This window comes from Perognathus longimembris, chromosome 13 (assembly GCF_023159225.1).
Source record: "Perognathus longimembris pacificus isolate PPM17 chromosome 13, ASM2315922v1, whole genome shotgun sequence".
NCBI lineage: Eukaryota > Metazoa > Chordata > Mammalia > Rodentia > Heteromyidae > Perognathus > Perognathus longimembris.
The window spans coordinates 51,546,639-51,558,747 of NC_063173.1; the positions used below are offsets into that span (position 1 = coordinate 51,546,639).

The following is a 12,109-nucleotide window of genomic DNA, read 5'->3' on the forward strand; positions in this document are numbered from 1 at the left end:
GATAATGAGCTTTAAAGAAATATAGACAATAGACAAAAGGAATGAAGAAACATGGACAAATAAAGACAGTGGAAAAAGGAATGTATTCATTTCTGGCTTTAATATAAATAAATTCAATATACTGGTATTTTTTAAAGTAAGATCAGCAGTTATCAATGCAAAAATTTAGAACGCTTTGTTGTGAGGCAATGTATTAGGGATGTTTCACGTCATGGATAACAACAAATCTGGTATTAATGAACTATCTGTTAGATGCCACTTATAATGTCCAAATACACATCTTATTATCTGAATGGTCCTACTCCAGCTTCGGTAATTACCTGCTTGTTTTGCAAGTGGTTGGGAGCTTAATATGACTACCTGTATTTCAGCAACAAAATTCATATCTGGGTCCAAATTGTTATGAAATCAGACAAGTTTACCACAAATAGTAGGACATGTTAAAAAGGCATTATTTCCTTTTTTTTACCAAACTCTGAATTTTATATTTATACTTAAAACACTATGGAGCCACATATGGGAGATGTAGTATGAAACATTTGTTCACTTGTATACAGAAATTTTTAAATTTTTGTTAGACACTAATTGTAATTTTACAATTTGAGTAGTGTTTGCTTTGGACTGCAGGACTGTAGTCCAGTGATGAGTCAGTCACCTAAAGCAATTTCCATCATAGTACCTGGGGTTGAGCAGACCTGTGCCCATCTGCTGATAAAGAGCCTCAATAGTCTGTCTACCTAGCACACAAGAGTCTTTCAGCTCATGTTCCAAGAAAACCTACATTTACTTTCATGTGGGTTTCTCCATAGCACATAATTTAATTTGCATGCTGTGATATAAGTACAGTGAGTCTCTTTGATAAGTCAATGGAAGACTGACCTAATTATGCTTAGAGGTATTTTAATAGAAATAATGTGTATTTTGGTTATGTGATTGTGAAATGATCAGTGCTTTTCAGGCAGATGTATTTTTCAAAATTTATACTGGTCTGATACAAAATGGTATTGAATGAACAAATAAATGAGGAAGAAAGAAGAGGGAAAATATGATTCAAGTATGGTTTTATATACATATATGGTATATATACACACATCATAAATATCATACATAAAATATCATGTACATCTTGTATCATATATATATGCTATATAGCAAATAGCATATAGTATATACCATATATGGGATTATATTTAATATATACATATGTACACTGTAAAGAGAAACACTGAGAAAAGCAGAAACACAGAAGAATTTTAATTATGTGTGACAAGAATATACTTGTTTGCATGTATGGAAATATCACCATGAACTCCACATACAGTAATAAACTAATAAACTAATAAACATTAAAAGAAAAATCCTGAAACTTCATCAGTGTTTAATCATGATTATCATCAATTCTTGTATGCAACAGAAAGGTACATGGAAGTTCCTAGAGAAACAATGTTCTTCAGATCAGTTATCAACGTTGTACAGGCCAGGAGTTCTTTGGCAATGAAAACTGTTCTTTCTCAGTCAAAAACAAATCTAGTGAGTTAATGATTAGGGTCAGAGGATGAAAGGTGAACAACAATGTGAGCCAATGAATTGTTTTTATAAGTTAAAATAACTGAAGAAGAAACCTGAAACATAGTTTGTAAGTTAAAAGAAAGGAAAACAAATTTTAAAACCTCTCTAAAATAAACAATGACTACATTTTCAGAAACCTAGCAAAGTGAATTTAAGCAACTCCATACCATGATCTCATAGAGAACTTCAAAACTGTAGGAAGCTGATATAACACATAAAAAATAATTCAACACTAGGTGAATGTCATTTGATTTCTATCTCATCTGTTAAAACAATGTTTGCTATTATTTTTTAATTCTTCCTTTTGGTTCTTATTTTCTTATGAGATTCTCTGTACAATTATGCTACACACATGGTTAATTTTTTCTATTAAGTAAATTGGGTCCCAAATGAACAACCATGACTTAATTGCTTGTATTTGTAAAGCACCATTATTATTTTGACTCAAAAATGATTTAAAGTGATGCAATTCAAGAAAACTATCCAAGGGCAACAATAGATCATACAATATATATTTAAATACTGAAATGCTAGGAAGTGTTGTCATCCACAGTTTTCCATAAGGTATGTTCGACTTCTTTTGCTTATGCTGATCATTACTCACAGGCGATATGTAGGAGGAGAAACATCAAGGTAATTCAAGCAACTTAAAAGGACATACAAAGACAAAATCTTTAACTACTCTTGTTTGATTATTTTCATAGTTTATGAGGAGAGTTTACTAATTACTGAGTCCTGCTTTTAGCAGTATTCATTATTGCAAAGGGTGAAATGGGAATCTACAAGAAAGGGTTATTCCTCAAAAATGAAGTCAGCCTTGTTAGAAAGTCTGGACTCAATTTACAATTTGATGGGAAACATGAGCCAAGATTTGCATGCTAGAAAATGCAAGGAAGCTGAAGCTATAACAGAGAGAAGGGGTGGGGGGTGGGGTGACCAGCATCAGAAACATAGAATTTGCCCAAAGTTTAAGGCCAAGATAGAGTGGGTAGAAGAATTTGTTCTTTAGGTTGTCATGGGTTTGCTAGGATGGAAGATGTTGCCATGAATTGAATTTGAATATGTCTAATACCACACATAATTGGGCTATAGATTATTCATTCTTGAATTCTCTCAGATATATTCAATTTGCAAATATTTGTTCCAACTATTTATTTCAGAGAAATTCAATTGTAATACTGAGACTTCTTTTCTTCTCCTAGTATACCTTTGTGTATTTGAAGATACAGGGTAGCAAGTTTATTTGAATTATAAAAATATTCTTCACCTGTGAGCTCTTTTTCAAAATAAGAACAAGCTACATACACTTTAAGGTTACTTTACCCTAATTAACATAAGCGATTTGAGAATTGAGAAAATAGAGGAATAAGAAATGACACAATGAAAACGAATCCAAACGTGCTGTACAGATAGCATCAACGTCCAAAATCGTTTTCAAGATATTTCATACATGCCTTTCTAGACTTGATGTTTAACTGTATTATTCCTGCTAGCTGGAACATGCACTAGCACAAACATTTAAGGATTCATGGTGGGTCTTGCACTAAGAGTGGAAACATTCCACCTGTGTTTTTTTTTTGTTTCTTGGGGTTTTGTTTTTGCCAATGTTGTCAGTCACTGCTGCAATGTTTCCTCATCTGCTCAAACTCATTCTGGCACATCCAATAAATAATATTTTGTTTTGTTTAATTTGGTGTAATAACAATAATTGAGAAAGAACCTTTCTGTTATCAGTGCTCACATAATTCTCAATCATTTCTTTTTTACTCACAATAGATATGATCTTAGTGAATAAATTATGCAAAACTTTAAAATACAACTTTCTATCCTCACAAATTTTTGTAGGGTTGCAAGACTTTGGATTTCTTCCTTGAACAAAGATTTTCACACTGAAACCTGCCTCAGCAAGAAGACATTCCTATGAATGTGCTCAACACAGGATCAGTGATTCATAGTCAGCTCTTGACCTACACTTGTTTATGCCAGTAAGAACAATATCACTCAGATTGTTGAGCTGATAGAACTTTACTATAGAAGGCTCTTCCACCTGTTCCATGGCCCATGGCAATTATTCAGTGGTGTCTGAGTTCCTCCTCTTGGGACTCACGGATAATCCAGAGCTTCAGGTCATTCTCTTTGGCATATTCCTACTCATCTACTTAGGCAGTGCAGTGGCTAATCTTGGATTGGTTGTGGTAATACAAATTAGTCCTCAGCTTCACACACCCATGTATTTTTTCCTCACACACCTGGCTTTCATTGATTTCTGCTTTACCTCCTCAATCACTCCAAACACTCTTGTGAATTTTCTACGTGAAGTGAGAAGTATAAAATTCTATGCCTGTGCCATGCAGTTATTGTGCTTTATCACCTTTTTGGTTTCTGAGCTGTATTTGCTCTCCATCATGGCATACGATCGGTATGTGGCCATCTGTAATCCTTTACTTTATGTCGTTCTCATGCCCAGAAAGCTCTGTATTCAAATCATGGCTAGTACATACATGTATGGATTTGCTGTGGCTCTTGCACAGACACTAGCAACGTTTCAATTATCCTTTTGTGACTCCAATCGGGTCAACCACTTCTACTGTGATGACGTTCCCCTAGTTGAGCTGGCCTGTTCTGACACAAGTATCAAAGAGATGATGTTGCTAATAATTGCTGGATTCAATACTCTTTGCTCTCTATTGATTGTGATCATTTCTTATGTCTTCATCCTGTTTGCTATCTTGAGGATGCATTCTGCGGAAGGGAGAAGGAAAGCATTTTCTACCTGCGCATCCCACCTGACTTCCATCACAATATACTATGGGACAATCATTTTTATGTATCTACAGCCTAAGTCCAGCCATTCGCTGGACACAGATAAACTTGCTTCTATATTTTATGTCGTAGTGATTCCCTTGTTAAATCCACTGATCTACAGCTTGAGAAACCAGGAAGTAAAAAATTCCCTGAAGAGAGTGAAAGAGAAGTTATGTTTGGGTAGCAAATAACCTAAGAACCAATGAAGAACAAGTTGACCTTGATTTCAGTTGGTTCTTACAGGGAATCTCGGATCTGGTAAATTGTAAAACTATGTTCTTTACTTTGAGAGCCCTTTCTCAGTCATGGTATCACAAATGTCCACTATTTCATTCTGGTGGTTTCCAGGTGAAATTCACTTTGTAAACATTTTAAGTTGTTCAATTTCAAATTGAGAATGATGTGAAAGACATGGAGAGGGAGGATTGAACCATAGTGAGAGTTTCAAAATGACGCTAAAAGGGAAAGATCATAACCTTATCCATAATAGGTTTGATAACTGAACAAACAGTATTTCTTTAAGTAATTGACGAAAAGCAGTATCCGGGGCTTGACCTCAATTCTAATACTGATAAATTTAATTTGTGCTTAGTTAAAATAGATCAACTTCTATTTTATATCAAGACAATCTCATCACATATTGAAGTTTCATTACAACGTTTGCAAATTGGCTGTGTTCCATAGATCTCCATCCTGCAGTCATGTGACAAAGAGTACCCCAGAATGTCAGTGTGTCACTTCTTAGCACCATAGTTCATTCCTCTACAATCTTATTTTTTAAGGTTTTTGACCCTAAGATACTTTGGCTAATAATCTGTACTTTTGCAGTTAATAACTATCCTCATGAGCAATTTCTTTCACCCTTAAATACCTGCTTCTGTATTTGTAGATACAGTAAAGGTTCATTTCTGCAGAGGTGGATGGAATTGTTAAAGAGGATTACAAATGTAAGAAGACTGTAATGGTTGTGTCAAGTACCCCTAATGCCAATTGAGAGTATGCAGCCAATGATGAGTAATGAATTTGATGAAACATGACACTTTTTAAAACATTGATATTTTTAGGTGGTTGTCCACTCTTTTGAATAGTTGGTGACAAAATATTATTAATTTTAACATCAATAAAAATATAAAAAGGAGATATTTCATTGTGAAATTTCTTTATAATTCCTTTTTAGCATTAGGCATCAGACCCATGACCTATATTCCTCAAGTGCTCTAGAACTGAGCTAAATCCTCAGTCCTCATTGCAATCTTTTTTTTTAGATCAATTTATTTATTTTGCGTTGTCATTGTTTACTGGTGATTTATATAGCACTTACTGTGTGCCTATAATTATTTTGAGCATTATGTAAATATCAACTTGTTTAATCATAAAACAACTATATACAATATGTACTATATCATCATCTCTGCTTGACAGATGAGGACAGTGAGTACAGAGAGGTAGAGAGGTGAGTAGCTCAGAGCAACATAGCTGCTAGCTATCGGGTTAGGATTTTAGCCATACATTTGAATTCTGTTCTATTCACATTTGTTATAATATTTCAAACAATTATATTCTTTTAAATCTGTATCTCTCTATTTCTATTTCTGTTTCTATCTAGTTCTCTCTCTCTCTCTCTCCCCTCCCCCAACAGTTACACCGGTTTCTCCCTGATGTGTGTGTGTGTGTGTGTGTGTGTGTGTGTGTGGTGTGGGTTACTGAAACTATTTCATATGTCTTTTGATTTGGTTTCTACACACTAAATAAAAACGTTGGGGTTTTTTTTTCTGTGAAACAAATAGGCCACTATTGTTTGAGTTAGTAAAAACCTATGAATTCATTTAGCTCCATATGTCTTAAAGTTAAAATAATTATGGAGTAACTACTTCTCTTGTTTCATGCAGTGGGTACAACTTCTAGTCAGGTTGTCTCACTTAATTTCCCAAACACCTGAAATTTGTGTTTTAGAATACAAATATTCCAGGTAGTTCGTATGATTAGAAAACACATATAACTAAGAAATTGAAGTATGAATATTTGAATTTCATTTTGAAATTACTGTAAGAGTTATGTTTCAAATTACTATCTCATAATTCTAACAAATAGTACATTAGGCTTTTACATTTTTTAATTGCATGGTGACTCAATAACTGTCCTCCCTATGCTTATTTATTAGTATGGTTAACAGAATTAAATGAGGTAATAAATGAGTGGTATTTTTAATCAAATCAAACAGTAGCAGAGAGTGAGTAAATGTCAACTATTTACTAATAATCATGGGCAGAAATTTTTGAGTTATAGATATATGCATATATACATATGTATATTTATATATATACATGTGTGTGTGTGTGTGTGTGTGTGTGTGTGTGTGTGTGTGTGTTTGGTACTGGTCCTAGGGCTTGCACTCAGAGCCTAAGTATTGTCCCTGATATTTTTTGCTTAAGGCTATCACTCTACCACTAAAGCCACAGCTCCACTTCCACCTTTACTTATTGAATAATTTATTGGAGATAAGAGTCTCAGACTTTCCTTCCTAGACTAGCTTTCAATGGAGATCTTCAGATCTCAGCCTCTTGAATACATAGGATTACAGGTCTGAGGCCCTATTGCCTTGTGGCCTTTATTCCTTATAGCATAGTTCAATCTGCTTATTAAATTGAAAAGTAGTTAAAGCTAGAAAATCTAAAATAAACTGTCTTACTATGACTCAACTAGGTAATTGATAGTTTAGAATATCATTAAAGTTAGATCACTATTTTGTTGTAGATGCAAAACAAATTAAGTGTTGCCATAAGAAACTGTACTAACAGCGGTTCATGTCACTGCTTATGACAAAGCTGGTATTCACAGCATACTTTAGGTTATTATGTCCATTATTATCCCAGCACTCATACTCCAGCTTGTGAAATGATAATGTTGCTTATTTTGTTTTCTGTAGTTGGAAGTTACTATAATTTCACATCAATCAGCAACAGAAGTCAAATCTGGAGCCAAACTATACTTTGCAAATCTTGGACCTGGGTAATAAGTCATTTCCTTCATCTTTCCCATCTCTCTCTATTTTAAATCCATATGGAAAACACCACCAAGGCCACGGGCAGAGAAGTTAAAGCATCCAAATACTTGGTTACCTTTATAAATAAGATATATATATATATATATATATATATATATATATTTACCTTTGTTGGTCATGGGGCTTGAACTCAAGGCTGGGAGCTGACCTTGAGCTTTTCTGCTCAAGGTTAGTGCTGTACCACTTTGAGCCACATTCCATTTCTGGTTTTCTGGTGGTTAATTGGGGGTAAGAGTCTCATGGACTTTCCTGCCAAGACTAGATTTGAACTGAAATCCTCAGATCTCAGCCTCCTGAGTAGCTAGGATTAAAGCCATAAGCCACTGGTGCCCAACAATTTTATTTATTTTTATTAGATACAAAACTGAATAATGCTGATTGTGATTTTTTTTCTTTCTTTTTTTTTTTTTTTTTTTTTTTTGGCCAGTCCTGGGCCTTGGACTCAGGGCCTGGGTACTGTCCCTGGCTTCCTTTTTGCTCAAGGCTAGCACTCTGCCACTTGAGCCACAGCACCACTTCTGGCCATTTTCTGTATATGTGGTGCTGGGGAATCGAACCCAGGGCCTCATATATAGGAGGCAAGCTCTCTCGCAACTAGGCCATATCCCCAGCCCCTGATTGTGATATTTTGACTGAGGGCTTTTAGCCAAGAGATGAGTCCAGTCATCTATGCAACTTCCATAGTCTTAGGGGCTGCACTGAACTGCACATCTGCCCACAATAATCTGAATAAACTGCCTATCCAGTGCACAGGAGACTTTGCGCTCCTGTCTCAAGAAAACATACACTTGGGGTCTATGTGTAGCTGATGAACATATGTAATTAAAATTGTGCATTAACATGAAACCTGCCACTTGTTAAGGAGGACTGTCATAAATAATTGCAGGAAACATAAAAAGTCAGTGAATGCCCCAGAACAACAGTGTTCCTAAAAGCAGTCATCAATGTTTCATAGGCCTGGATTTCTTTACGCATAAAAATAAAAAGTGTTCAGGCCAAGGCTGTTCGACATGTTTGTGATGAGTGAGGAGGTCTTGTGAATCTATCTATATAAACATACACTCCAAAGACAAAAATGTAAGTAGAAACAACTGGATCCTCTGTTAAACTCATTTTATTTTAACTCTAAATATTTGTAAATTTATTTTTAATATTTCTTTTTATTTAATTTTTTATTTCAACTAGTTGTACAAAGAGGGTTACAATTTTGAATTTTCATGTGCATGTCCACTTGTGAAATGAATTTTCAGTCTAGGAGCCAGGCTTGTTGGCATATGCCTATAATGCCAGAATTAGAGAGGCTGAGGGCTATATAACAAGATATTTCCTCAAGAAAGTAAAAAACAAAACAAAACAAATAATAAACAGAAAATTTGTTCAACTGAGTGGAACTCAATAGCAGCATATCTTGGTCATGCACAAATTAAGATCAGAAGAAGAAATAACCATCTTATTTTGCAAACTAGTGACTCTGTTGTGAATGACAGCAAGTATAATCTTCTAAAGTTCAAAATAATAATTAACCTGCTAGTTTAATTCTTTTCCGAAATATCAAAATAAAAATGCACAGACTATTATCTTGTTTATGTGTCTTTTTCTACAACATTGTTTGAATAAACAGTAGGGACCAATAAGTGTCATAATAGCCAACCTTATTTGTCATTGGACAAGCACTCAAATTTATTGACTAGGTTAATTTATAAACAGAACTTCTTATAAGCCACATTCTTCCAAGTATATAATTATTTAATTCCAAATACAGAAATAATTTAATATCCTAAATATTTAAAACCCACAAATTAAGAAAAGAAAGGGCAACTCGACTTGAGTTCACCTTTAGAATTTTTTCACATTACATTTCATGTGAAATCAGGTGACTTTCAAGTAATCACTTCCTATTGATATCTATACACTTTTTAGATGTGTTTGCTTGTCATAAATGCACTAGTTGATTAAGTGCCTGATGAGGAATACAAAACTCCACTGTTTTATTTGTAAATGATTGGCAAGCTTCTGAGAGTCCAGTGAATTATCTGTAACTTTATATAGCAAGCATTCATGTAACTAACACCTAACAAAACACATAATATAGTGGATATACTTCAAAACATTCTAAATATCAGCCTCCATAATCCTCAAGAAAACCCCATGTTTCCTATTATTTTTGAGGACTGCAATCAGAGTCAGCCTCTCAGATTAAAGTTGATTACCCAAAGTCAAATAGAGTAAGTGTGGGGAAACATTTTTCAAACCCAAGCAGTCTTATGCAGAGTCCCTGGCTGTAGCAAATAATATATATCTTCCTTTGTTTGAGATCCTCTAAATTGGTATTTGATCCGGCCTTATGTGATCCTGCCTTTTGAGGAAGTCATGGTCTCCTAAGGCAGGATTTTTCAAAGGAAAGTTCTCTCAGGGACCTAGAAGATGACTTAAAACACATGACCTTCCTGTCTCCACCTCCTGAGATCCAATATTACAGGATTGTACTGCCACTTCTGTTAATGAGCAGAACTCTAGATATCTATTTTCCAACAACTGCTTGAAAATAACCAAAGTTATATCTATTTTCATAAAAAGATATATCAATTTTCATAGAACATAACCAAAGTCTGTTCAAGTAAGAGTCCACATTGTTTTTCCATAGGTTTGTGAAAGAAGGACAAGTTAAAAGGTGGGAGATTTGGGGCTTGTATTTAATAAAGCATGATGTTATTGTCTTATTACTTGAATAGTTTTAAGGTTTCACACCCTTTCTCCAAGGCTTTCTTGGAGGCATTTTTCACCTCTTTGTTCCGGAGGCTGTAGATCAGCGGGTTGAGCATGGGGATCACCACCGTGTAAAACACAGAGGCCATCTTATCCGTGTCCAGGGAGTGATTGGATTTGGGCTGCAGGTACATGAAGATGAGCGTGCCATAGAAAATGGTGACAGCTACGATGTGCGAGCCGCAGGTGGAGACAGCCTTGCGCCGGCCCTGGGTGGAGCGCATTCTCAGGATGGCTGCGATGATGAAGAGGTAGGAGATGAGGACGATGGAGGAGGAACAGATCATATCAAAACCCGCGAAGGCAAAGATCAGAATTTCCTTGACGCGCGTGTCGGAGCAGGAGAGAGCTAAGAGGGGAAGGTCATCGCAGTAGAAGTGGTTGATCACGTTGGGCCCGCAGTAAGTCAGACGGAAGGTGACGATGGTGTGGAAGAGGGCCACCAGGAAGCTGTAGGTGTAGGGAATTCCCACCAGCAGAAGGCAGACTCTTTTGGACATCAGCGTGGAATAGTGCAGGGGGCTGCAGATGGCGACGTAGCGATCGTAGGCCATAGAGGCCAATAGGAAACACTCTGTGATCATGAAGGTGAGGAAGCAGCCCAGCTGCGTGGCACATGCATGGAAAGGAATGATGTTGTGCACCACCACGAAGTTCACCATCATCTTGGGTGTGATGGCCGAGGAGTAACAGAGATCCACAAAGGCCAAATGGCTGAGGAAGAAGTACATCGGGGTATGGAGTCGAGCATCGATTCTGATCAAAGTGATCAACCCAACGTTTCCCACCACTGTCACCAGATAGATCACGAGAAACACCACGAAACAGGGCACCTGGAGCTCCGGCCGGTCGGTAATCCCTTTGAGAATGAATTCGGTGACATAGGTGACATTAGCTTCCGCCATGTATGCCGGCAATGTTTTGTGAATTTGGTCTCAGCTGGAAAAGTAGAAATGGTATTCTTCATGGTCCTTGCCAGTCAATGGAGAATATCGCTGTTGCCCTATTGGCTGAACCCACAGGGCATAGGCGCTCAAGGGTATCAATGTATCAGGATGTTTTATACTATTTTCTCAATGAGGACTTCAAAATGGTTAGAGAATTGGAAGTACATTCTCACCAAGTCCGAGGGAACCCTATGAGAAGGCAGAAATCATGGAGAGCATGGATGTTGACAAATATTTACCGTTATATCAAGTGGGACATCAAAATACTATATTGAAGTGAAAAAAAAAAAAACAAAAAACAAAGTTTCACTGGCATTGCATATCAGCTAGAACGTGAGGCCTAAATCCAATCAACTCAAAAATCACACAAGCAAAATACTTGTGAAAGTCAGAAATGGTGAGACCAAGGACAAAGGATGAACTTTTACAACTTGCGAGGTGTGAGAGTTGGAAGGGAACAAAATCAGGAGAGCAGGAGAGAATGAGGGAGGGGACAACAATGTTCAAAAAGAAATGTATTCGTTATCTTACTTATGTAACTGTAACCCCCTCTGTAAATCACCTTTACAATAAAATTAAAGCACAAGAAAAAAAACTGTTACATGCTCAGAAAGTACAGCACTTCAGTTGCATATCTACCTTACAATTCTAGATTGTTTTATCAAATGTTCTGATTTTGACTTAAAAATTTTTTATTTGTATAAATTATTCTGAATTAGTTGTCACTTCCATGGCTATTTACTGGTTTAGTCATATACATCTTTGTCAATTTTTAGAGGAAATCTTTTAAATCATTGGACATATGATATCTTCCAGAGCAAATGACTGTTCATTGATGAAGTTGCATTATTACTAAAGCAAGGGTTTTCTAAAATGTTCCTGTATATTAAAATCATTAGCTGGTGGTTGTTGCTGCTGCTATTTTGTGTGACTAAAGTCTAGCACTCTACCACTCCTC

At 36.0% G+C, this 12,109-nt stretch overlaps 2 protein-coding genes across 2 annotated transcripts; one reads left to right on the plus strand and one right to left on the minus strand.

The window, feature by feature from the left end:
• The first annotated feature begins 3,623 nt into the window (after positions 1-3,623).
• Positions 3,624-4,565, plus strand: LOC125361399 (olfactory receptor 5AL1-like). Its single transcript, XM_048359856.1, has one exon. It carries the CDS (start codon positions 3,624-3,626, stop codon positions 4,563-4,565), a length of 942 nt encoding a protein of 313 aa, XP_048215813.1.
• A 5,593-nt stretch (positions 4,566-10,158) lies between these two features.
• On the minus strand, positions 10,159-11,109 carry LOC125362560 (olfactory receptor 1038). Its single transcript, XM_048361379.1, has one exon. The coding sequence runs from the start codon at positions 11,107-11,109 to the stop codon at positions 10,159-10,161; it is 951 nt and encodes a 316-aa protein (XP_048217336.1).
• Between the last annotated feature and the right edge of the window lie 1,000 nt (positions 11,110-12,109).